General features: G+C 40.5%; 1 protein-coding gene across 5 annotated transcripts in view; it reads right to left on the bottom strand.

Moving 5' to 3' along the window:
* The window catches only part of trappc9 (trafficking protein particle complex subunit 9), a 460,625-nt gene that overhangs the window by 254,770 nt on the left and 178,718 nt on the right, over nt 1-27,137 (bottom strand). For all 5 annotated transcript variants that reach the window (XM_052023166.1, XM_052023170.1, XM_052023167.1 and 2 more), the window contains 2 exons: nt 26,472-26,614; nt 2,890-3,000 (listed from right to left, as the gene is read on the bottom strand). In XM_052023166.1, coding sequence (XP_051879126.1) covers nt 2,890-3,000; nt 26,472-26,614 — 254 coding nt within the window. The remainder of the gene's footprint in view (nt 1-2,889; nt 3,001-26,471; nt 26,615-27,137) is intronic.

Raw genomic sequence — 27,137 nt, 5'->3', positions numbered from 1 at the left:
TACATTCATCTTTAGAAACACATGAGAAAATGTTCGACAATCTTCTCCATTACCTGTTAATAGAAACAAGGTCTTTCCTTAAAGATAGTGTTTCTAGTGCTGCAATGAGTTTAATTTGAATTGCTGCATTCAGTTCAATGCACAACTTACAGATGACATAACATTTACATTGCAGTTTACATATCTGATGAGTAAATTTTCACTCAGTTGCTTTAGCTTTAAATCCATTATGAGTTGGTATGTTCCCATAATTTGCAAGATAATTCTACAGGGTGCAAGATAACCCACATAACAAATTAATTGCTAATCTACTTTCCAGTAAAAATTGAAATTGTACTCCTATAGAAACTAAAATATTGCCTTAACAAATAGCCAGTTTGACAATACCTAAGTGGACTTCTAATAGAATGCAAAATATTGAAATATCTGGATTGTCTACAAAGAATATTTATATATTGTAAAATCCACAAGTGTTTTACCTGATGTATTTTAATGATAAAAGGAAGAGTATGCCAATTCAAGTTCAGCACATAATTCACAGCAAGTTAAACATGTTGCACTTTACTGTTAAAAGAGGACTGTGAAGAAGGATATTTGCTGGTCTATTCAACTTTTTGGCTGAAGTCTCTTTCAAGCAAAAAGAATTACAAAATTGCTCATTTAATTATACTGTTGTCAGTAATTTCAAAATTATTAATAGACTGACTGATTATTTTGTTAATGGTTTCTTTCTTTAGGAGTTATTTTCCATACACAGTAATTACAGAGCCGTTCATTTATTGAAAGCCTATTTGATCTAAAATGAATTAAGTTTTAGTTATCTACAGTACCACAATTATTCAGTTTATGGTATGGTAATTGCAAGACAACATGCTGTGTACATTGAACTTCTCATTACAAAAATAATGTTTTTCTGCAGTACTTTCAATAATGAAAACAATCACAGAAACGTTATCAAATAAATTGTGGCACCAAAATTATAAGGAAATATTAGGGCAGACTGCTGAGTTAGAGGTAGATTTTAAAGAGGCTTTTTGAAGGAGGAAAGAGGGAAGACAGTCAGAGAGCCATTGATAATTAAGTTGTCAAAGCAGGAATTAAATTCAGGAATGATCAAGAGACTAGAATTGGAGGAATCAGAGGGGAAAGAGGTGGGAAATAGCTCATCCATGAATCAATTCAAATAGTCAAGTTTAGAGGTTTCAAAGGCAGAGATGAGGACTTCAGCAGCAGTGAACTGAGGCAGAAGCAAAGCAAAGATCAGCAACATTACAGATGGCTAAATAAGCAGTTTTAGTGGTAGTAACAATGATGTCCTTTGAAGCACAGATTAGAATCAAATATGACATTAAGATTGTGAACAATCTGGTTAAGTTTCAGACATATGCCAGGAAGAGAAGTCTGTCATAGGGATTGAAGACATCGAGAAACAAAAACCACAAAACCATAGATGCTAGAATCTGAAATAAAAACAAAAAATGCCAGAAATAACCCTAAATATGAGTCCTTAGAGAAAAACAGCTAACATTTCAAGCCAACAAATTTTCATCAGAATTGGGAAAAGCTAGAAATCAAACATCTTTTAAGTTGCACAAAAATTATTCCATGCTATTTTATTTCCTCCACCTTCAACACGATCCCACAAGGGATATCTTTCCATTCCTTTGAGCATTCCAAAGGAACTGTTAACAAGAAAATAAGAGATGGAGTAGGCCACCAGGCACCTCAAGCCTGCCTCCATGTTCAATATGATTAAAGCAGATCTACGCTGGTCTTAACTCCATAAACCTCAATTGCTTGATCTTTCAAATATTTATCTCCAACTTAAATATTTCTTATGATCTGGCCTTCACCACCCTCGGTGGCAGAGAATTCCAGAGATTCACTGCCCTCAGAGAACTTTTTTTTTTATACAGGTCAGTTTAAAATGACCAGCCTCTTATTTTGCAACCATGTTCCATTGTTTGTGTCTCTCCCACTAGTGAAAACATTTCAACATCTACCCCTTAGGATCTTACATGTTTGAATCAAGTAACCTTCCTGCTAATTTTTTGTGATTCATGCACTAGAACGCCTTGATCTCTCTGAACTTCACTCATTTGCAGTCTCTGTCCACTTAAATAATAATCCTTATTTTAATTCCTCTTACCAAAGTGCATGCCCTCACACTTCCCCACGTTAAGCTCCATTTGCCAGGTTTTCACCCAATCACTCAACCAATCCATATCCATTGCAGAATCACAATGCCCTCGTCACAACAACCCCTTCCACCTATTTTTGTATCATCATCAAACTTGGAAACCTTACAATCCGTTCCCTCCTGCAGGTCATTCATGTAAGTAGTAAACAATCAAAGCCCAAGATCTAATCTTTGGGATACTCCATACTTACAACCCTCCAGTTTGAAAAGGACCAATTTATTCCAAAACTCTGTTTTCTATGTGACTAATTTCTCAATCCATGCAAACACAGTTCCTCCAATAACTTAGGTCCCGAGTTTATATGGTACTTTGTCAGTTTCCTCCATGACTCCTTGGTTCACTTTTTCACAACCACTCAGAAGTTTAATGGGTATAAGGTGTTGGATGCAGGAAGAAGTTAACTAAAGCTTGAACAGTGCATGTGTGGAGACAGAAATTAGGGAGAAAGGTTACATCAGGATTAGGGCTGTGATTAAGGTGAGGGGTTCAGGGAATGTTGGCCAACCTTAGAAGTTTGACCTGCTGGGCTGCGGGATGGGAATATGTGGTAAAGACTCCAGATTTAATGGACAACATTAATTACAAAGAAGTTAAGAAAATCTTACATTTGTTGTTTGATGTATTGGAGCATTGAGGGAAGAAGGATTAAAATTATTTCACTGAGCTGGTCTAGATCTCAGTCACCTACCTTTGACACTCTCCAGCATGCAAAGTCAAATCCTCATTATTCTTTGCACTAATGGTCAGTTCATGCTCTGTCGAGTTGAAGACATCCAAGAGAAGATGGCACTTCCGGGTGCTGTTGAAACAGAGTTTAAGACATTTAACAGCACAACAAGGTAAAACTATTTTCAATAAACAGATGCAAATGCTATACAAAATTAAGAAGAATCTTTCAAGATACATGCAACTTAATTTTCCCTTTAAAAATCTTTCACAATTATTTAATCCCAATAGAGTTTGGCAGTCAAATTGTCTGGTAAATCCAGAGCAGCACAGACATCAACTCTGTATTGAAAAGCACATGACCAGTATGCATGCGCACCAATTATGTCAACCTTAAAGACACAACTCTGTACTGTGACTGGCGAAACAGCCAAATATTAAAATTCCAATCCCTGTTCTTTCAAACTTAGTCTTTTTTTAAGAAAAAAAAGGGAAAATACTGATAACTCAGTATAGAGCTTCAGATATCAGCTAATATACAAATTACACATCAGGCAAAATTTGTCTAAGAGGAAGAATGGAGAATTCTTTCTTACAAACTCCACCTGGACCATGCCTCAGTGTCATGCTCAAGCAGAACAATGCTCTATTGGAACCATGTTCCAACTGCACCAAACCTCAGTAGCATCATACTCCATTAATAGAACAATCATCTGCAGCAGTACCATACCTCTGAAGAACCATAATCCAATATAACCATACTTTAATATGCTATATCCCAACAGTGGCATACCTCTATGGTAAAAAAAAAAGCAATAAAGCATGCCCTAGAAGAACCATACTCCACAGTACAATATCTATTAGAACCATATATACCAGTGGAACCATGTCCCTGTAATAAAATTAAAGAAAACAATTGAGAGGGAGATAAAATAATTACACAAGTCCAGGCTGGTAGAATATCGGATGCGCTTCACAAAGCAAGTGAAATTATTCACTGAAAATATCAGTTTAGATTTTTTTTTAAGAACTACATAAAGTTTCATTCATCTCTACTGTTGCTTACAGTTGTTCATTACCACAGTTTGTCATTTCATAGAACCAGGAAAATATTGTTAAAGAAATGTAAAATTCCATCTCCAAATAAAACATAAGAATAATTAAACAGTACAAGAATAACTTCCAAACATTTTCAAATCTTTTCTCACTGTGATTTGTTTGCTATAAAACCACTTTCAAATATACTTATTGAGCATTTTGAATAATTGCTGCAACTTCAGTAAAATGTTTAACAAGCACTTGAGTTTTAAATATCATTACAGTTAATAAATTACCCGGGATTTAAAAAAAGAAATGCCTTCCATTCCATTTGACACTTCTACAGCTGAGCACAAAACAGATTAGTATGAAACTAATTCATGGTCTGACATTTCTTTAATTTTTTTGCTATTTATTTTATTTCTGATGTAAACTACTGTGATGTTGGAACAAAATATAAATCAAATGATCTGGATCATTTTGTATTAAATTTATTCTCAAATGCCTTCCTTGTTTTTAAGTTGTACCTATACTAATGCACAATCTAGGTTTTATATTTGACATTTGTAAAAACAGCAGCTTGCAACTGGGTGTGGTCCTGAAGCAAAAACATTAAATTTAACATCAAAACAAAAACATTCAGGTCTTGATTGTAGAGATGAAAGAAAATCAATTCAAATTATTGAATTTTGACAACGGATTTAAAAAGTGACAAAAATGTTTCCAAAGAGTGGTGAATTATGTTGAGATTGTATCTAGCAGTACAAAATCGTAATAGGTAGCAATGATCATCTCCAACAAGAGAGACCAACCACCTGCCCTTATTACTTAAGGGCATTACCATTACAGTGTTCCCCATCATCAATATCCTGAGCTACCTTTGGATAGAAGGTCAGTTGAACCAGCCACATATATGCTGTGGCTGGAAAAAGGTCAGAAACTGGGTACCCTGCAGCAAAAAAACTTAGCTTCTTATACCCCAAGGCCTTCCCACAACCTATAAGGCACAAGTCAGGAGTAGTGAAAGACACTCCACTTGCATAGTTCCAACAACTCTCAAGAAGCACAATGCTATCCAGAAATGGGCAGCCCACTTAACTGGCACCAATCCACCACCCTAAACATCCATTGCCTCCACCACCAGTACACAGTTGGTTCAGTGTGTACCATCTTCAAAATGAATTCCAGTTACTCATCTAGGCTACTCTGACTGCACCTCCCAAACCCACAAGATCTATCACCAAGAAGAACAAGGACAGCAGCATCATAAGAATACCATCACCTTCAGGTTCTTCTCCAAGTAGCACACCACACAAACTTGGAAATTTTTAGCTGGCCCTTCATCATCCATGGATACAAATCCTAATACTACCTACTGAAGATCACCAGGAGTGCAGCAGTTCAAGGCAGCAACTCACCACCAAAGGAGAATTAGGAATGGATAATTATTGCTGGCCTTGCCAGTGATGTCCAGTTTCTGAAAATCAATGCAAACATACAATACCTTATGAGGTATATTTTAAGCAATAGTGGTTCAAGGTTAAGTTCAATTAAAGAATTCTGCTAACTGATGAATAAATTTCACAAGAGAAACAGAAGCAGCAACAGGTGTGTGTGATATATATATATATATATATATATATATATACACACACACACTTTCTTTTGCAGTTCAAATAAAGTTTAATACCTTGAAGTAAGTGTTGGTGACACCTTGCACATACATTAAAAATACAGAAAATACCTGCACACTTTCTGGATAATGTATGTGTATAAAGGTAAATCCATTTGCAACAGACTGATTACTTCTACTCATTCACAAGACGAGGGAGTTGCTGGCAAGCTGAACAGTTAATGTGCATCCGTAAGTGCCCATGAGAAAGTGGTAGCAATCCATTTTCTTGAATCACTGCTTTCCAAGTAAAGGTTCTTCCACAGTACTGGTAAACATTCTGAAATTCACTAAGGAAAGGTAAAACAAAAGCACAAAATGATCTAATTACTCTCAAATCAGGGTCTCCGACCCGAAAAGTTAACTCTGTTTCTCTTCCTACAAATGCGGCCTGACAGGCTGAGTATTCCCAGCATTTTCTGTGTTGAGTTTGATTTCCAGCATCTGCAGTTTTTATTATTTTGACAAAGAAACAGTGATGTTTCCATGTCACAGAGGAAGCCATGTGACCCAGAGTCAATGCCAGCTCTCCATAGACAAATCTGTCAGTCCCTTCTCTCACCTCATTCTTAATGAGCTGTAAATTATTTTCCTTTGCCCCCCTCTGATTACCTTTTCAAGCCCTATTTAATTTTGTTTCTACTACTCTTACACCCAATATGCTCCAGATCATAACTGTTCTCTGCACAACAAAGTTGTACATCACACATCAACCCCTTCCTCCCAATGCATGCCACCTACCATTCCCACCTTATCTTTTGCTCATCACTTTCCATCTACCTTCCAAATTCTTTGAAATATCCATTCATATCTAAACTCGTCTTGACTTTGTACATCTCCGTCAAATCTCCTCCTGATTTTTTTGCTTCAAAGAGAACAATTCCAGTTTCTCCAGTCTAAGCTTGCAATTGAAATCTGTCATTCCAGGCACCTTTCTGGTAAATTATTTTGACATTCTCTCTGGAATTTCCACACCCTTTCTAGAGTGTCATGATCAGAATTAGATGCAATATTCCTAACTTGTGCCTTGCAAATGATAGGAAGGTTTTGGGGAGTCAGATGGTTGATCATTTGCTGTAACCGCCATCTGACCTGCGCCTTTTTTGTGCTGGCTAAGGGGAAAATTTTACACCATCACCCTCAACTCACTCGAATTTCCAAATACTACAGGGGCAAATGATACATTCTCATCAAGGAAAATCACTGTGGGGTCACGTATCAAATTCAGCACTTTTGTCCAGGTTTGGCTCAAAGCTTGACTGAGGCTGGTGAAATCAAACTGACCACAGTATGAGGCTTATTGACAAGTAGGTACCATTTGGTATTCTTAATAATCAGCAGATGCGTTTACAAGCCTTTCATAGCAATGAAGACTTCCAAGCAGAATAAATTCTGTGCCCATAGTGCTTTGTTCAAGAGTCATTCAACATGGAATACCACCAAATTACTGATTAAGAGAAACTGATAGGTAATGATCAGCTGTTATTGTCTTGATCAACTTAGCTTTGACCATTAAAAAAAGATATTCATGTTATTCCAGTCAGTGTTTCTTTTCATACAATTATATCTGTACATTGGATCGTACTGCATCAGGTAATATTTCAATCTGAAAACTATATCAATAAGTGTACTGTTAACATCTACGGTTCAAGTATAGAGGTAGTCCAAAAGAAGCATGTTTTCTAGCTGGTGATTTAATTCTCTTCATTTATTATGAATTCAAAATGAATAATTTGCAAATTTGCTGACTAAACATGATGATTGGGTTTATCCTTTCACCTATAGATATCCAGGAAATTTCCATGTGGCAAAAGTATAGCAAGGATTAGATGTCTTTGGATTCATCTCACTTATTAAACCAGAGGTTTTCAAGCTGTGGCCCACGGACCCCTGGGGGTCTGTGGCGGGTTGCCAGGGGGTCCACAAGAAAGCCAAGAAAAAAATGGAAAAAACGACCTGTTACAAAGACGTAGCTTACTTGCTTGCTCCAGTTTTCCACCTTTCAGAAAATCGGCCATATCTATTTCTATCTGTTATAGGCGACAACCTTAGAGACTTAGACAGTGTTCCCTTCTAGTAAGCTGCCACTTAATAATCGATTTGTATAGTCAGTGACATTGTTGGTGTGCCTTAATAATATTGCTTACTTAACCATGCATTTATGCCATAGTGACGTCACTGTTAAAACGAAAAGTGCACAGGCGTGTAAATTTCAGATTAGTTTTGATAATTTTATCAGTAATAGTAATTAAACTGTCCAGCGTGTATCTCTGAGTATGGAGAAATTTCTGAAGAGAAAAGCTGACCAGCTGGATTCTGATGACGAAGGGGATAAGGGTGACCGAAAGAGAAAACAACGCAAGTATGATCCAGAATACATTTCATATGGCTTCATTGCAGTGGAAACAAATGCAGACCAACCTCTCTGTGTTGTGTGTCTGCAAACACTGTCCAACGATGCAATGAAACCAGCAAAATTGAAGCGCCATTTAACAACAGTGCATCCAGATATTGCCAGGAAGCCGAAGGAATATCTTGAGCGGCAAAAGGAGCTGTACCTCAAGCAGAAAGGCAAAATGACAGCCTGTGCCACTGTAAATGAGGCGGCTCTTCACGCATCATACTTGGTAGCATTATGAATAGCACGTTCTAGAAAGCCTCACACAATTGGAGAAGAGCTTATACTGCCTGCAGCAGTAGATATGTGCGAAGTTGTACTGGGAAAAGAATCCAGTCAAAAACTGAAAGCCATTCCACTGCCTGATAACACAGTAAGCAGAAGAATTGGCGATATGGCGGAAGATATACAGAGCCAGCTGATAGCACGTCTTCAGCAAGTCAGATTTGCGATTCAGCTCAATGAAAGTACTGATGTTGCCAGTGCTGCGCAGTTGTTGGTTTATGTTCGATATTGCTGGGAAGGAGAGGCTTTGGAAGACTTTTTGTTTTGCAAGGCAATCCCAGGGCGTACAACCGGTGAAGAACTTTCCCGTGTGCTTGACACTTTTTTTTGTACAATTGGCATTGGCGTGGACACAGTGTATTGGAATATGCACGGGTGGTGCTGCCACAATGACGGGACAGAAGTCGGGTCTAGTCGCACGAGTGAAAGTAGCTCCACATGTAGCAGCAACCCACTGCATGATTCACCGTGCAGCTTTGGCTGCAAAGGATATGGATGAAAATCTTGCAGATGTGTTTTCCACGTGTATTAAAATTGTTAACTTTATCAAAGCCAGGCCGCTCAATTATCGTTTGTTTGAAAACATATGCTGTGAAATGGAAGCCGAGCATAAGCATTTGTTGCTACATACAGAAGTCAGATGGCTGTCACGAGGCTGCGTTGTGCAGCGTGTATATGAATTGCGAGATGAACTGCTCATTTTTCTAAATGAGCATAACGGATCATTGGCACAATTCTTGACAGATGAGACGTGGGTTGCCAGATTAGCTTACCTTGCAGATATTTTCAACATTTTGAACAGCTTAAATCTATCATTGCAAGGACCTGGCTTAAATGTTCTGAAAACGCATAACAAAATCAATGCCTTCCAGAAAAAACTCCGTATCTGGAAGGGAAGATGCGCACAAGGCGTCTATGATATGTTTCCGTTACTGGCCGACTTTCTGACCGTGAATGAGACTAAGACAGAGGCCATTGCAAGCACCGTTTTGAACCATATTCAACAGCTGTCACATTATTTCCATGAGTATTTCAGCAACGATGACACGAGCATGTTTGATTGGATTCAAGATCCATTTGAATGCATGCTTACTGATTTAACTGGACGTGAACAAGAAGAATTGGCTGAACTGTCATCTGACAGGACTTTGCGCTTGCAGTTCAATCGAACGTCACTGTTGTCGTTCTGGATAGCATGTTCCCAGGAGTATCCACTGCTGTCCGGCAAAGCCGTCAATGTTCTGTTACCACTTGCAACCACTTACCTATGCGAAATAGCATTTTCTGCAGTCACTGCCATAAAAACCAAATACAGATCAAGACTGAATAATGAGGATGACAAACGCTTATGTTTGTCGCACATACCACCACATTTGGACAAACTCTGCAGTGCAAAACAGGCACAACCTTCACATTGAACTGAACACTGAAAGACACCGCTGGTAATTATCGGTGATTGAAATAGTCACTATTTCAATAGGGCCTATGTGCAGTAATTTAAGTATTGCATGCATGAATTATCGATTGTTTGATTTTGTGGGCTCCGGGGGTCCGCCATCTAACAAGGACATGTTCTGGGGGGCCGCAGCATGAAAAAGGTTGAAAACCACTGTATTAAACATTGGATAAAAAAAGGATGTATTCATATTTGTAGTGACATTTATGTCAGTGACCCAATATAACAATAACCCAAAACACGACCAGGATATTGCACCACAGCCAAAGATAACCCACTTTTCGTCCAATACTAGCTTAAGCACAGAAAATATCCAAAACACGACAGAACAACCATCGAGATCAGGAATATATTTTTTAATATTTCTGCTCTTTAATTCAGGGCAGTGAGGCACAGCTATTACATCAACAGAATTTCACCAATTCTAATTTATGCATGTTTTATGTGGATGATCGCCAGGAAAACATATCTAAGGTTATTGGATAAAGATCAGCACTTTGAATTTTATGCAAGTAAAATATATAATCCCGTGAAGTGGAATACGCAATAATACAAACAAATTACTTGTCAATAAATATTTTGACCACTTTCATGAGCCATGTGTTCAGGTGGTGTTTACTATAATATGCAGAGATAATAAAATTAATACACATAATCCAAAAGTGCTTTTCTTTTAAAACTGGACTGAAAGCAAGATATATACCAGGTAATATGCAATAATAACATAACATATGGATACCTGATGCCTCACTAGCTCTTATGGGCATAAAAGAACTACCTTTAAGAGCTCCTGTTAAGATCGATGTCTTGTCTTAAAAACACTCATGCAAAGTCACAAATCTAATTGTTGTCAACAGGCACATTGCAGAACGGATATACAGTTTGTTATTTTTGTGGAAACAGTGTCTCGACTGGCAACTCCATACAAATTCCTGTAATTTGAGATCTCAGACCCTATGACCTCTAATTTGGAAGCTTGTGGTTCAAGGTGCACTCTCAAGACTTGAACACAGTGTTAACTGACAAGATAGTCAAATTTATTGTCATATGCACAAGTACATGTATTCACAGCTGCAATGAAAAACTTACCTGTAGCAGCATCACACACACAACATTCAAAAGGAAAACAAAAATTATACCAAAATCATACAAGAAAGAACACAATAAGAACAAAAAAAGAGTCCATTGTAGTGCAAAGTGGTCATAGCGCCAAAGTGACATCTTAGTGCACGGTATTGGTATTGGTTTATTATTGTCACTTGTACCAAGGTACAGTGAAAAACTTGACTTGCATACCGATCATACAGGTCAATTCATTACACAGTGCAGTTACATTGAGTTAGTACAGAGTGCGTTGAGGTAGTACAGGTAAAAACAATAAAAGTACAAAGTGTCACAGCTACAGAGAAAGTGCAGTGCAATAAGGTGCAAGGTCACAACAAGGTAGATCGTGAGGTCAGAGTCCATCTCATTGTATAAGGGAACCATTCAATAGTCTTATCACAGTGAGGTAAAAGCTGTCCTTAAGTCTGGTGGTATGTGCCCTCAGGCTCCTGTATCTTCTACCCAATGGAAGAGGAGAGAAGAGAGAATGTCCCGGGTGGGCGGGGTCGTTGATTATGCTGGCTGCTTCACCAAGACAACGAGAGGTAAAGACAGAGTCCAAGGAGGAGAGGCAGGTGTCCGTGATGCGCTGGGCTGCGTCCACAACTCTCTGCAGTTTCTTGCGGTCCTGGGCAGAGCTGTTGCCGTACCAAGCCATGATACATCCAGATAGGATGCTTTCTGTGGTGCATCGGTAAAAGTTGGAGAGAGTCAAAGGGGACAAACCAGATTTCTTTAGCCTCCTGAGGAAGTAGAGGGGCTGGTGAGCTTTCTTGGCCATAGCATCTATGTGATTTGACCAGGACAGGCTGTTGGTAATGTTCACTCCCAGGAACTTGAACATTGATGTAGACAGGTGCATGTACACCGCCCCCTTTCCTGAAGTCAATGACCAATGACATTGAGGGAAAGGTTGTTGTCATGACACCATTCCACTGAGCTCTCTATCTCCTTCCTGTACTTCAACTCATCACTGTTTGAGATACGGCCTACAACAGTGGTATCATCTGCAAACTTGTAGATGGAGTTAGAGCAGAATCTGGCCACACAGTCATGAGTGTATAGGGAGTAGAGTAGAGGGCTGAGGACGCAGCCTTGTAAGGCACCAATGTTGAGAATAATCCTGTCAGCTGCATTGGTAGACATACTAACTTTCAGATAAGACCTTAAACAGAGGTGCCATCAGCCCTCAGGGGTGTATATAAAATAATCTATGCCTGCACTTGAAAAGCAGGCAAGTTCTCCTGCAGCACTGGCCAATTTGCATACATCCATCATCAACCCCAAATTTGTCATTATCTTAGTGATTCTTGTGGGAGATTACTATGCACTAATTGACCATCTCTTCTCTATAAATAGCACAGTCATTACACGTTTGAAAGGACAACATTCAATTGTCTGAAAAGTATTTTGGAACAACCCGAGGTATGGTAAAAAGCACAACACGTACATCGATATACATTCCTTCTGATTGTAGACCTGCAAGTATCGACCATCTTTAATTGTATATTACGCACTTTTTAAGTTGACACCTATTAATTTATGGGGCATGGGCAGTGATGGTAAGGCCAGTATGTATTGCCTATTCTTAATTTCTCTTAAAAACGATGGCAGTGAGCCACCTTATTGAATTGACATAATTATTGGGGAAAAAAGGTTAATAAATGTGCACTTTCCTGTTCTTACAAGGATACACTATCTGCTGCTCAACCATTAACAGCAATAAGACGGCTTGTGGTGGAAAGAACCACTGAGACAACAATCTATGTTTCGCAGAACTAACTTTGGATCTAGGTTTAGGAAATATCAGAGAACAGCGAGAGAGAAGAAGTGAAAGAGTATTGTTAATCAGAACCATTGTTAACAGGCAAGCTCCAGCCTTCAACCTATTTCTATTGCGTTCATAATGATATCAAAGAGTTCCCAGTCTTTTATTGTCATGCATGTTTAGCAATTCAAATCACCAAGACACACCTATATCAATAAAGACTGCCAATAATTCAAATGGCTGCTCGATAGTTACACAGGCTGCAGCCACTTGACATAATCGATTCTTGAAAATAACCACGATATGTTTACAGAGATGCCAACCACCTGACATAATGGATTTTTGAAACTAACCACAACATTCATACAAACGCTTTGTTCAATATAATCAATTAGGGTTTGTATGTGGATATACTGTACGTTCAGTATTGGGATGGACAGCAGGTATGACATGACAACATGGACAGATGTGACAAAGGGCTGAGTTAACAGGAAAATACATTTACATATTGAGAAACTCATTGGAACTCTGAGCTAAGGCAAGCAGATGATGGGGATAAGGGGAACAATCACAAGGTTTGAAATGTACAAAATGCTGATAACAGCAATCTAATGCATTTTGCACATGAAATGCCTGGTCTATTCCGACTTGGCCTGTTTTCTATAGACTTCTGTTCTCAGAGAACCAAGCTCTGAATGGATCAGGTATTAGGAGCACAATACATAAAGGGACTAATGTGTATGACACCATTGTGCCATGGGCAGGCCAAGGTGGACACTGTCACAAACATATACCCAACCCATGGGAGGTCCCTTGATAAGATAAGAAGATATCTTTATTAGTCACGTGTACATCGAAACACAGTGAAAAGCATCTTCTGCATAGAGTGTTCTGGGGGCAACCCGCAAGTGTTGCCACGTTTCCGGCGCCAACATAGCATGCCCACAACTACCTAACCTGTACATCCTTGGAACGTGGGAGGAAACCGGAGCACCTGGAGGAAACCCACGCAGACAAGAGGAGAACGTACAAACTCCTTACAGACAGTGGCCGGAGTTGAACCCGGGTCACTGGCGCTGCAAAGCATTATGCAAACTGCTACACTCATCAGCACCACCAAGTGTTCATGGTCACACTTGATGGGCTGTTAATGAGCATTAAATCCAAAATGTACGAGGGTCTTGACCCAAAACATAGACTGTTCATTTCCCTCCATAGATGCTGCCTGACCTACTGAGTTCCTGCGACTGCTTTGTGTTGTACAAAACAATGTACCTTGATTCTTGGAGAGACCATCCTACCTGCCCTGTCTTGCATTTATGATTTTGATATTGAATACAGGCTCATTGCATTCAATGTTCCAGCCTGAGTAGCTCTTGAACCACAAAGATAAAGAGTCCCACTGATAAAACAATGAAATGACTGAAAGGCTTGACAAGTTGGTCTTATCATAAAGAATCTGCATATCTCACCACTTTTTTCACCTCCATTCTTCCACCAATGATATAACTAGAACTGTACATAAACAAGGAAATCGCTTCAGCCAGCAAAGGTAGAAAGAGGAGGAAAGCTTTTTGGAATAGCTCACTACTGACTCCAATCTAATGCTTGATTAGCTCCAAAAAGACCAAAGTTGATCACCAAAAGAATGAACAGTTCTTCCGCACTTACCATCTGTCTAGCAAATTTTCAAAATTAGTTAAAAATGCCACATTAAGTTTCTGTTGTATCATACATATGATACCCATACATGATCAAATGATAAAATCTCTATCATTTTACCAATGCAACTGCAGTCTGAATGATTTCCCACAATGCCATTAGATATGAAGTTCTAGGATCTTGAACCAACTGTAAAAGAATGTTTTTCAGTTGATACACTATAATTGTTGCTGCTTTAAATATTGTATTTCAGTCAGAATAGAAATGTGTCATTCTGAATATTTGGACACAAGATGAAAACTCACTGTATAGATGGCTATTTTCTACTTTCCCAGTTTTAATTCTCTCCACATCTCTCTCACCCTTTAGTCCCTCATCCAAGTGGCCCAATTTCATGTGTATGGTTAAAAATTGAATGTGGTATTATCAACCAAAAGTAACCAAGCTTTGCCCCATATTACAGAATACCAGATAAAGCAAATACAGTGGCAGGTAGAATATCACACAGAGGTGTCTTCTTGAGAAATCTGTCCCTGATGTGGCCATCAATGTTACAGAAGGCTGACAAGTCATATAGGAACTCGTGAGCATAGCAGTTGATGAGGAGTTCAGCAAAGCTACCTGTTGACATAGCAACTGGAAAGTTGCCACTGGTATACACCTGGCAAATGTAGTCTTCAATAGGCTCCATATCCTTGCACTGGATTGATTGCTCCAAGTTGCAGTGCAACAGCAGAATATCAACTGTGAATACGATCTCCTCCAGGACAGCTGCAGAGGAAAGAGAACTGCTGTATACTGCATTTATTGACCTTGCTTCAGCCTTCAATCTTCGATGCAGAGAGGTTTTGTTCAAACTGCTCACAGAGACTGGCTGTCCTCCACAGCACAATCAAGTTTCTATGTAGATATGAAAAGGCAGGATCCGTTAAGATTACTCAAAGCTTTTCAGCATAACAGTGGAGTCGAGTAGGGTTGCATCTGTACTCCAATCATGTTTGGGGCTTTCTTTCTTTTTCAACCTTTTTATTAATTTTCAGATTAATACATATAACATTGGTAATTATACACGTTATACAAAAAGATCGGGAGGACAATCATGACATATATAATCATAAAGAATAAAAAAAATTCTAGGCCCCACAGTTTCTTGGTAAATGAATATATTACAAAAAGAAAGTCAAAAGGAGAAAGAAAAGGATTGTATATAAAAAAAACCAAATCAAAAAAAAATTGTAAGTAATAAAACAAAACAAACTAAAACAAAAATTTCAAAAGAAAACAAAACTGGACTGATATTTCTCGATGAACAAAGAGCATTATGTCGTCAACTCCGTTCCTCTAAATGCAAAGATCATTGAAAAGGGATCTATATCAGATGAAAATATTTAATAAATAGACTCCAAACTTCCTCAAATTTAAGCGAAGAATCAACAGTACCACTCCTCATTTTTTCTAAGTTTAAATATGATATAGTTTGAGAATTTGGGGCTTTCTTTGCCTTGCTGCTCAAACGAGCATTTGGGAATGCTACAAAAGGAATATACAAGAGCAGCTGGAAAACTATTCAATCTCTCCAAAATGGCAAAAACAAGAGTGTACATCTATGTCATCAGAGATTTGCAAATTGCTGGTAACACAGCAATGATGACACAAAGGATAACCTCCAACACCTCATGGACCAATTTTTCTATACATGCCACAATTCTGGACTTACCATTGACTTGAAGATGACCAATGTAATAGGGCAAGATTTGACTGAATCCTCTTCTATCAAGGTTAACAATTACATTTTAGAGTTTGTAACCAAATTTACGTAATTGGGATCCAACATCACCAACAACCTCTCACTTGATGCAGGCATCAAGTTGTCCATCGGTTAACCTGCTACAATTCATCCCAGATTAATAAAAAAAAAGGTGTGAATGAATAGCAAAATGACTGAATGCACACAAAAAAAATCAGTGCACACATGCCTATGTTTTCAGCACTTTACTGCACTACAGAGAGACCTGGGTTCTCGTCTCTCTTCTTGATATGAGTACAAACTGTTACCATTTGCACTACCTATGATGCATTCGGCACATAACTAGTCCAGTCACAAACTGTCAGATCCTCAACAGTTACACAATTTTCAAGCAACACGGCATTCAAAGCCTTGGGCATATTCAGTGGATGAATGATAGGATAATTCCCAAGGATATCCTTCATGAAGAACTAATCTCCAGGGAAAAAAAGACAATTGAGTGGCCACTTCCGGGTTTCAAAGACAACTGGACATCAGTGTGGATAGCTGGAAGACAGCTGCTCTGGAATCAAACTCTGGAAAGCTATCCAAAAAAAGTAAAGGGAAGATAACACTATGTGCCAGGGATAAAAGAGCCTGCAAGAACAACAAATAGCACATAAACACAGCTAAATCTACTTTCATGTATAGCAGATGAAATAGTGACTGCCATTCCAATGTGGGTCTTCATAGTCACAGCAGAAATTTTTCTCAAGCACATCAAAGGCACCATCTAGGGCACAAAATATAGTCTGTGAAGCCTGAAGGAGCTGGCAATGACAACACAGAGTGCACCAAATAAAGTATGATCAGGATTTTCTCTCTGAAGAGCTGAAAATTTAATTCTGGACACTGAGCCACGGTTGCAAGATTGCTACCATTCAGCCATCTGAGATCAATGTAACACAAACCAGAGATAGAATATGGGTTCTTCATGAACCACCCAAGTTACAATGACTGCTTTAAGGCTCTATAATTTACTCCACAGGACACTGAATTGCAGTGCTGCTGTGCGATAAAGGCCTTGCAATTCATTCTCCCAATGCTGAATAAAGTTGGGTGCAATTGAAACTGAGGTAAAATATTGTCTGTTTCTGCATCTCAGCATCTGATGGAAATTCCAACACCCGAATTCCAGCAAGGTTTTAGTTAGCTATTGAAACATGGTTCCAGATGTAAAACTGCTCCAATGACATTAAAGTACAATGCCCATATTTCATCTGAAGTGTGATCTTCAACTTCAAACAGCATTTACTGACCACATTCCCCTGAAACAATGCCATATCTAGTGCTAACACTCAGACTGCATTCTTTTCTGGGCTACTCCATAGCAATTGCTGATTCTGTTCACTGCTCGCACTTAAAGACTTGGTCTTGACTGTACCTACAATGACTTTTCTGCACTAATAATTGACTCCCAATGGTAATTCGTTTACACCTAACACTTCACTTGCTGAATGACATTGAGACATACCATAATCATCAGAGAAATCACATGGATTAGTTGGAATGAGGTATAGAGCTCATCACCTAAGATCTCATCCATCCAGAGTTTGAAGCCACAGTCCAAACTCAACACATTCACAGGGCAATGACTACATAGACTAGGCATCATGACAAAAACCCCCTCCAAGATTAGTGACCTTTTGTCAGCTCAAAAAACAGCTTCACCCACTAGTGTGGAATGCTCTCAATCAATATCAAGGTCACGTTCACTCTGAGCTTTCCAACCTCAGGGCCATATTATGCCACACATCTCAATTTGTTGATCACTGCAACATTAGAGCTCATGGTCACGGACAGAAGATCACCATCTACTTTTCTCCAATCACACAGGAGAAGGCAAGAAAATTTGCTACCACTGCAGACTTCCCGAAAGCACTGGCATTCATAAACAGAACTCATGCATTAACTCCTTAAAGAGGCCACCTCTGGCAACTGGCTGCCAAGTGCACTTAACTGTAGTCCTGGAAGATCTGTGTCAAAAAGAACATACTGTACTTCCTGTGGTTAATGTTCTCCACCAGGCTGTTCATGTCCTTCTCAGACCCTGGGAGCACTCTCCCTCCCATCATCGTAGCAGAACTTCTTAAGGCAACAAACTCCAATTTCATCTTTGAAGTACATTTGCGGGATATAGCTCACTGTGTTCTATTAGTGGCAGCATGAAGCGAAACAGATATGCTGATGTAGCACATTAGCTCAAACACATTTCTCATCAATAAAAAATGCTGACTGGAATAACATTCATCTCACCTGGAGAACTCAATATCTGATTTACTATGAATGTAAATGAAAGATTTGCCAGTTCATTTCAATTTATAATAAACTACCAGTGGTTTACCATCTTCTTTGCTGAAAACTGAATCAGATCACAGGTACTGGCATTATAAATTCAACAATTGAAAGATAAATGAAACATCCTACTTTACATAATCAGCATGTCACAGACCCAACCTTGGCTTTCTGCACATTCACCAACAAAAATAGAAAATGCAGTGTGAATATCCCTGTAGATAGGTAGCTATGAGATTGCTGTCTACCTAAATCATGTACTGCACTGATTGTCAAGAAAAGCAGAGTCAGTAATATTTTTTGCAGAAATTATGAGTCACTGTAAAGTAGCAGCAAGTTTATTTAAAACTGACATATGAGGAGCATTTGTCAGCTCTTGTACTGTATTCACTGGAGTACAGAAGAATGAGAGGAGACCTCAGAAACATTTCGAATGTGGAAAGGACTGGACAGAGTAGATGTGCCTAACTTGTTTCCCATGGTGGGTGAGTCCAGGACAAGAGGGCACAGTCTTAGAATTAGAGGGTACCCATTTAGTACAGAGATGCAGAGAAATTTCTTTAGCCAGATGGTCGTGGATTTATGGAATTTGTTGCCATGTACAGCTGTGGAGACCCGATCATTGAGGGTGTTTAAGGCGGAGATTGATAGGTATCTAATTAGTCAGGGTATCAAGGGACATGGGGAAAAGGCCGGGAATTGGCACTAGATGGGAGAATAGTTTAGCTCATGGTGAAGTGGCGGAGCAGACTCAATGGGCCGAATGGCCTACTTCTGCTCCTTTGTCCTGTGATCTTGTGAACGTCATCTAAGAAGCTCTTAAATTAGTATTTACAAATAGGGAGAAATAGATTTAACATCGCCTTCAATAATGCTTTTGTTCACAAATCTTAATAATTTAAAAGTTCAATATTCAGAAATTAGCAAGAGATTTTGATGACATTAATAAAAACAGAATGTCATGTTCATTAAAAACCTACTTTTATAATGGCCTGAGATTATGCACATTTACCATGCATAGTGCAGATATTATAGGAAGGAGGAAAGGAGATAACAGCACCAAAGAGGGTACAGAGCAGATTTGTAGGTGTGTTGCCAGGGGTGAAGACATTTTGTTAAGATTGGTCTCTTTATAACCGAGAGGGGAGGTTCAAGGTGGCGCCAAAGTGTTACAATTCCTTGCAAGTTCTCTCTGGAGATCTACTTACTATTTCCTTGACTCTAAGAATTACAAGTAGCATTCTTTTAAATCTACTTATTGGTCTGGCGATCTTCCAACCTCCGGGAGTGACTGATCTACAGACCCAACTCCCAGACCTACATGTAACCGATCAGTGAGGCCTTGGACGGGTCCATCGATGTGGAAGCCTGTGCAGAGTAAAGATACAACCCAGTGGAGCTCCTGCCCACAAGACACCACGGGACACCACTGGAGCACCTGGCACCGAGGGTCTTCCAGAGTGAAGACCCAACCAGCAGGTGCGCCCAATGCTGACCCCCAACCTACTTTTGAGGTTCTACCCATGGAGACAGCAGGGACCAAGTCCCGAGACCTGAGCCAACTGAAAGCCCAACCTGCAGGTGCGTCCGACACCGAGGTCCCTCCGGATCAAAGGCCTGACCCTACGGAGCTCCTGGGGGAGAATGCCGATGCCAAGGCTCCCCTAGATGCCCCACTTATCTGCTGGAGCAGTCCACTCCACTTCAGGACTTCCAGACCTCTATGGGAACTGCAACTTACCTCACAGCCCAGCTGAATCCACTCCAAGTCTTCCAGGTCTGCCCAGAAGAAATCACTTACCTTCCAGTCCAGATGAATCCACTTCAGGTCTTCCAGGACTGATCATACACAACTACTTACCTCAGAAGCATGGTAGGAGGGCTGAGCTGCAGGTGAGATTGAAACAGCATGGATGCAAGTCCCCCCCACCCCAGCATACTACAAGCTAATGTCCAGGCCATTGAGAACAAAGTTCAAGAACTTAAAGTGAGACTGACCCAAAGGGAACTGAGGGTGAGACCCTTCCACCACCATCAATGCAGCCCTCACCTGTATCTCCTCCATTTCCCATACTTCTGCTACCCCCCACCCCCACCCCACCACACCCCCTGACCCAACATAACAGGGACAGGGTTCCCCTTGTCCTCACCAACCACCTCATGAGCCGCCGCATCCAACACATCATTCTCCGAAACTTCCGCCATCTCCAAAGGGATCCCACCACCAGGCACATCTTCCCCTCTCCTCCCCTCCCCCCCACAACCCCCCTGCTTTCTGCAGGGATCGCTCTCTCCACAAATCCCTTGTCCACTCATCCCTCCCCACCGATGACTCTCCTGTCACTTATCCCTGCAACCGTGCAAAGTACTACACCTCCTCCCTCACCACCATCCGGGGCCCTATACAGTTCTTCCAGGTGAGGCAGCGCTTCACCTGTGAATCCAAGGGTGTCATTTATTGCATCCGGTGCGGCCTCCTCTACATCGATGAGATTCACTGCAGATTGGGTGACCGCTTCGCCAAGCGCCTTCACTCCATCCGCCGCAATAGCCAGGATCTCCCGGTGGCCAGCCACTTCAATTCCACATCCCACTCCCATACTGTAACGTCAATCCACGGCCTCCTCTACTGCCACATTGAGACCAGATGCAGGATGGAGGAACACCACCTCACATTCTGTCTTGGTAGTCTCCAACCTGAAAGCCTCAAAATAGATTTCTCTAACTTCCAGTAAACCCCTCCCCACTTATTTTTTTCCTCCCCCCCACCCCCCTTTGTTTTTCCTCATTCCTGTGGTCCCCTCACCCGCACTCATGACCTGCCCATCTGTTCCCCACATCCTTCCCTTTATTCCATGGTCTACTGTCCTCTCCTACCAGATTCCTCCTCCTTCAGCCCTTTGCCTCTTCCACCTAAAACCGCTCAACTTCTTACATCATTCCCTTTCATCACTCCTCTCTCACCCACCTACCTACCTTCTCCCTCTCACCTGGACTCACCTGTCACCTACCAGCTTGTGCTTCTCCCCTTCCCCAGATCTTCTTATTCTGGCTTCTTCTCTCTTCCTTTCAAGTCCTGATGAAGGGTCTCGACCTGAAATGTCAGCTGTTTATTTTCCACCATAGAGGCTGCCTGACCTGCTGAGTTCCTCCAGCACTTTTTGTGTGTTGCTCCAGATTCTAGCATCTGCAGAATCTCTCATCTCTCTGGAACTGAGGACTGCTGTGTGTTTTGTTTCATTGAAACGTGGTTTACACCTGCTTCACCTGACTGTGCCATACAACCGGAGGGCTTCTCAATTCACTGGATGGACTGCATGGTGTCCTTCAGCAAAGCAAGAAGCAGAGGGGTCTGCTTCCTAATCAACCCCTCATGGTGCTTGGATGTGAAAGTCCTTTGAGTTCCTGCTCACCTGACTTGGAATATCTAACAGTGAGTGTCACCTAAACTACATGCCAAAGGAGTTCATTTCAGCTATCCTGATGACAGTCTACATTTCACCCCAGACAGATATGAAGCCTGCACTCAGTGAACTATACTCCATGATCAACAGCCTTGCAACAGGATACCCTGAGGCCCTACTCATCACAGTGACTTCAACCAGGCCAACTTCAAGTGTGTGTTACCAAATTACTACCAACACGTCTCCTGTCCCACCAGGGGCCCAACCACCCTTGACCATTTCTATACAACCATTAAAGGCACCTACCGAGCCTCACTGCTCACTTTGGTAAATCAGACCACCAGGTTGTGCTCCTTTTCCCTGCATATAAACAGAAACTGAAAAATGAGGATCCAGTGCAGAAAGTCGTAGAGTGCTGGCCTAAGGAAATAGCTATTCTTCTATGCAACTGCTTTGAGTCGGTAGACTGGTTCATATTCAAAGACTCAACAGCCAACCAAGGTGAGTATGTCACCACTGTCATAGACTTTATCAGCAAATGTGTAGAGGACTGCGTGCCAAAGATGTCAATTCGAGTGCTCTCAAACTGGAAACCACAGATGAACTGGGAGAGCCACTCCCTACTGAAGTCCAGGACCACGGCAGTCAAATCAGGTGACACTGACCAATACAAGAAATCGAGATACCACCTTTGTAAAGGTGCCTTCAGGGATGCCAAGAGGCAATACCAGTCGGAAATAGAGTCCCAGACCAGCTGCCAGCAATGGCAGGGCTTGTATACCACAACAGGCTGCAAAATGAAGTCTAGAAACAATTCACCTACCGCTGCAACAGGTCAATGGCGGACACCAACTCCCTGGCCCTACACTCACCTCTGGAGCATCTGGATAGTAAATACACCTACATTAGACTATTGTTTATTGACTACAGTTCCACCGTCGATACTATAATTCCAAGCAAACTCATCACCAAACTCCGAGACCTGGGACAACACCTCCCTTTGCAACTGAATACTTGATTTCCTGACCAACAGATTGCAATCAGTAAAGATAGGCAGCAACACCTCCACCACAATTATCCTCAATATTTGTGCCTCACAAGGTCACGTCCTCAGCTCCCTATTCTACTCCCTATACACTCATGACTGCATGGCCAAATTCTGCTCCAACTCCATCTACAAGTTTGCAGATGATACCACCATAGTGGGCTGAATCTCAAATAATGATGAGTTGAAATACAGGAAGGAAATGGAGAGCCTAGGTGGCATGGTGTCATGCACATGCTCCTATTTACATCAACGGTGTTGAGGTCGAGTGAATTGAGAGCCAAGTTCCCAGGAGTGAACACCACCAATAGCCTATCTTGGTCCAAGCACAGACACCATGGCCAAGAAAGCGCACCAGTGCCTCTACTTCCTCAGGAGGCTAAAGAAATTTGGCATGTCCCCTTTGACCCTCACCAATTTTTGTCAATGAACCACAGAAAGCATCCTATCCGGATGTATCAGAACTTGGTACGGCAACTGCTCTGCCTGAGACCACAATAAACTGCAGAGAGTTGTGGACATAGCTCAACGCATCACCAAAACCAGGCTGCCCTCCATGAACTCTATCTATCTGCACTTCTCACTACCTCAGTAAAGCAGCCAACAAAATCAAAGTCCTCATCCATCCTGGACATTCTCTCTTCACACCCCTCCCATCGGGCTGAAGATACAAAAGCCTGAAAGCACCTACCACCAGGCTCAAGGACAGCTTCCATCCCGCCGTTATAAGACTACTCAATGGTCCCCTAGTATGATAAGACGGGCTCTTAACCTCACAATCTACTTCGTTATGGCCCTGCACCTTGTTGTCTGCCTGCACTGCATTTTCTCTGCATTCTGTCATTACTTTCCCTTGTACTACCTCAATGGGCTGATGTGATGAAATGATCTGTATGTATGGCATGCAAAGTTTTTCCACTGTATCTCGGCACATGTGACAATAATAAACCAATTTACCAATTTATTTCCAGTGTATAAAATTCTGAGAGCCCCAAACAGAGTAAACAGGAAGGACTTATTTTCCTTTGCATAGAAGTCAATAACTAAGGAGTGGAAAATTAAGGTAATCAGCAAAACAATTAGGGAATGGTGGGGCGGGGGGGGCGAACAAAAATATCAGTCACTAACAGGATCTGCAATTTTCTGCATAAAGTGATGGTATAAGCCGCATTTAAAGAGTACATGAATAAACTTTTGAAAATTTGAAACCAACAATACCACAGACCAAAAACTGGAAAGTGTAGCTAGCCTGAATTACTTTTACACAAAGCTTGGATATGATGAGCCAAATGAACATCCTTAATGCAGTAAATTTCTATTATTTTCTATGATGATATGTAACCAGGACACATAATGCTTTGTTTAATTTTAAACACCTGTAATTCAAATTCATGGGATTTGGAAAATAAGCCTACTTATTCATTTCAGGGCCCCTGAACCAACATGCTGAATAACTAATCTTCATGTAATTAGTTTACATGACATTTAAAATCCACGATACATATATTACCAGTTCTCCTTGATCACGCTTACAGTATTGTGTAGTGATTCACAATGAATTTAAAATAAATGTGCAACAACGTAGTGCCATTAATTTTGCTTGAGAAATACCTACTGAGTCTCAGTTTAACGTCCAAGCATAAAGACGACAACACTTCTCCCCACTTCAACCCTCCCCCACCCTCTACAACTTTAACTTGTTTCTATCTTTCACAGTTCTGAAGTGTCTGCAACCTGAAATGTTAACCATGTTTCTCCTTCAACAGATCTGCCTGACCCAATGAGTAATTACAGCATTTTCATTTTTTATACCAATTCCATTCCTCTTACCAGCCACTGTTCTGACTCTGAACAACATATTAGAAAGTGGTATTCTATTTAACTCTTAGCCAAAGTTCTGATCCCTTAATCACCTCAATACTATTTACATCTAAAATAACATCACTAGCTTCTGACCTTGTTTCATCTGCTTATTGTTGACAGCCTGTCCAGTTGGTATCCTATTTTATACTTTCCACAAACTTGACCTCATCCAAAACTGTCATTTTACCCTTACGTTATCACACAAATCCTTGCACTTGCCAATCAGCAATAGATTCCAGTCTAGCAGTATTCCAGTTGTAATATTTTTATCCTTACTTGCAAATTTCATGTCCTTGCTTGCCCCACTCCTTATCTCTTTAACCTCTCCAGACATCCAGTACATCTCTCCGAGATCACTATACAGCACTCATTTTCTTTGCATCACCAGCAACATGTGCACCTTGTAGGTCCTAATTTTTGGAATTCAGAAATCTCCATCACTCAGCCTCTTTCTGTTGCTTCAAAATCCCTAAAAATAACACTTCATCCATGCTTGTTTTTGTCACATGTTAATATACCTTAGTAGTTCCATCATACTTTAAGTCCACCTCACTCTAGATCTCAATAAAAATGGCCTTAATCCAAAGATGAATAAAAAAAACTGAACTCCAGAGCATCAGATGAGAATAACTGCCCTTGAAAGGAAGGCAACAATTGACTAAACACGTGAAGGAGAGGTTCATGAGAATAGAGGGGAAATCTCTCCACTGACTGCAGCTGTATCAAGAACAAAGCAAGCTGTGATTGTTGGAGATCAATCATCAAAAGTATTGTTGCAGGTGTTTCCATGGGTACATATCTTTGGTTCAACCATCTTCAGCTACTTTTTCCAACAACCTGCCTTCCAAGTAATGACTGCACAATATTCAATTCCATTCAAAACTCCTCGGAAGATGAAGCAGTCCATGCCCAACAGTTACGTGATCTAGATGACATTCGGGCATGGACTAATAATATAACACTGTCCAGCTCCAGCAAACCACTTTCCCTTGATATTCAATGCATCATCATCACCACGTCCTCATGATGATCAGTCCATAGTGGTAGTGGTGGTGGGCTGGTCACCACTGACCAATTATCTAAGTGGATCAGCCACATAAATTCTATAGCAAGAAGAGCAGGTTAAAGGGTGGGAAATTTGAACCAAGTCTTTCACCTCCTGACTTTCCAATACCTTATCACATCTACAAGGCATAACAGTGGGACAAAATACTCTTCATTTGCCAGGATGACTGCAATTCTATCAACACTCAAAAGGTCAGCACTACCCAGGTCAAAAACTCTCGTTTCTTTGAGACCTAATCTTCCACTTCAAATTTTCAGCAGAGCACCGCAGCTGCAACATGTACTATCCTCAAAGTTCAGTGTAGTTACCAGGCTGGGCTTCTTCAAAAGCACATCCTTAATCTGCAGCAACTAAAACAGCTGGGAACCAAAGCAGCTACATCATGGGAACCATGAACTGCTGGTTCTCTTCCAGATCACAGACCATTCTCATTTAGAAACACATCACCGTTTCTTAATTGGCACTGGGTCTTAACCACCACAATGTGAATTTAACTTCAGCACTAGGACTGAAGCAAATCAAGATGGTGGGACACCACCAGTTCCCTAAGGGCAATGAGAGTGAAGCAATAGCTGTTAACCTTTCCAACATGCCAAAAAAAAACAAACAATAACTGTGTTTTATATCACTGCTATGAAGGGAAGTGACATGTTTCATTATGTAAAAGGCACTATAAATGCGTATTTGCTTGTGTGAAGATTATTTTATATTTTGAAGATAAGAGCTTATGTTACAAATAGTATATTCGTTTGCTAGCCGTACCTTGTTGCAGGAAGTGTGCTGACCCTTGTAAAGAATACTGATGGTTCGACATCCACATGAAGTCCCAAAGAAAGATTCCTATAGTAACCTTCACTGTGACCTGGTCCACCAGAATACTTGAAGTTCAAAATGGCTTCCAGTGTCTGAAAAACAAAATTGGTTTCAGAATAACTACTATTTTTTTTAACCATATCCATACATTTCAAATTTCCAACACCTTGATGAGGATTTTATCTCTGGCAGCCTTAAATTCCTTCACTGAAAACCAAAACAGACAAATCCATTAAGATTCTTGGGATTGTAACTTGCAGAACAAGAGGCAAACCAGTGGATGTGCTGCATTTATACTTCAAAGTAGTGTTCAGTATGGTGTAACACAAGTGAATTCAAAAGGCATTAAAAGAGAAAATACTCCAGTTGCTGGAGCATGATTTGCGCACAGAAAAGTCTATCATCCCAGCCCCAGGGCCTTGATGCAAGAGTATCCTAGGCCAACGATCTTGAACTGCTTTGTCAATAATCTTTCTTTCATCGTAAGGTCAAAAACTGATGAGTGCATATGACCTCATTCCATTCACAACTGCTCAGCAAATAAAGGAGCCTATGTTTTTATGCAGTAAGACCTTGGCAACCTTCAGGCAGAGACTCATAAGTGGCAAGTAACAT

This window comes from Pristis pectinata, chromosome 9 (assembly GCF_009764475.1).
Source record: "Pristis pectinata isolate sPriPec2 chromosome 9, sPriPec2.1.pri, whole genome shotgun sequence".
NCBI lineage: Eukaryota > Metazoa > Chordata > Chondrichthyes > Rhinopristiformes > Pristidae > Pristis > Pristis pectinata.
This window is presented reverse-complemented; position numbering and strand designations above follow the sequence as displayed.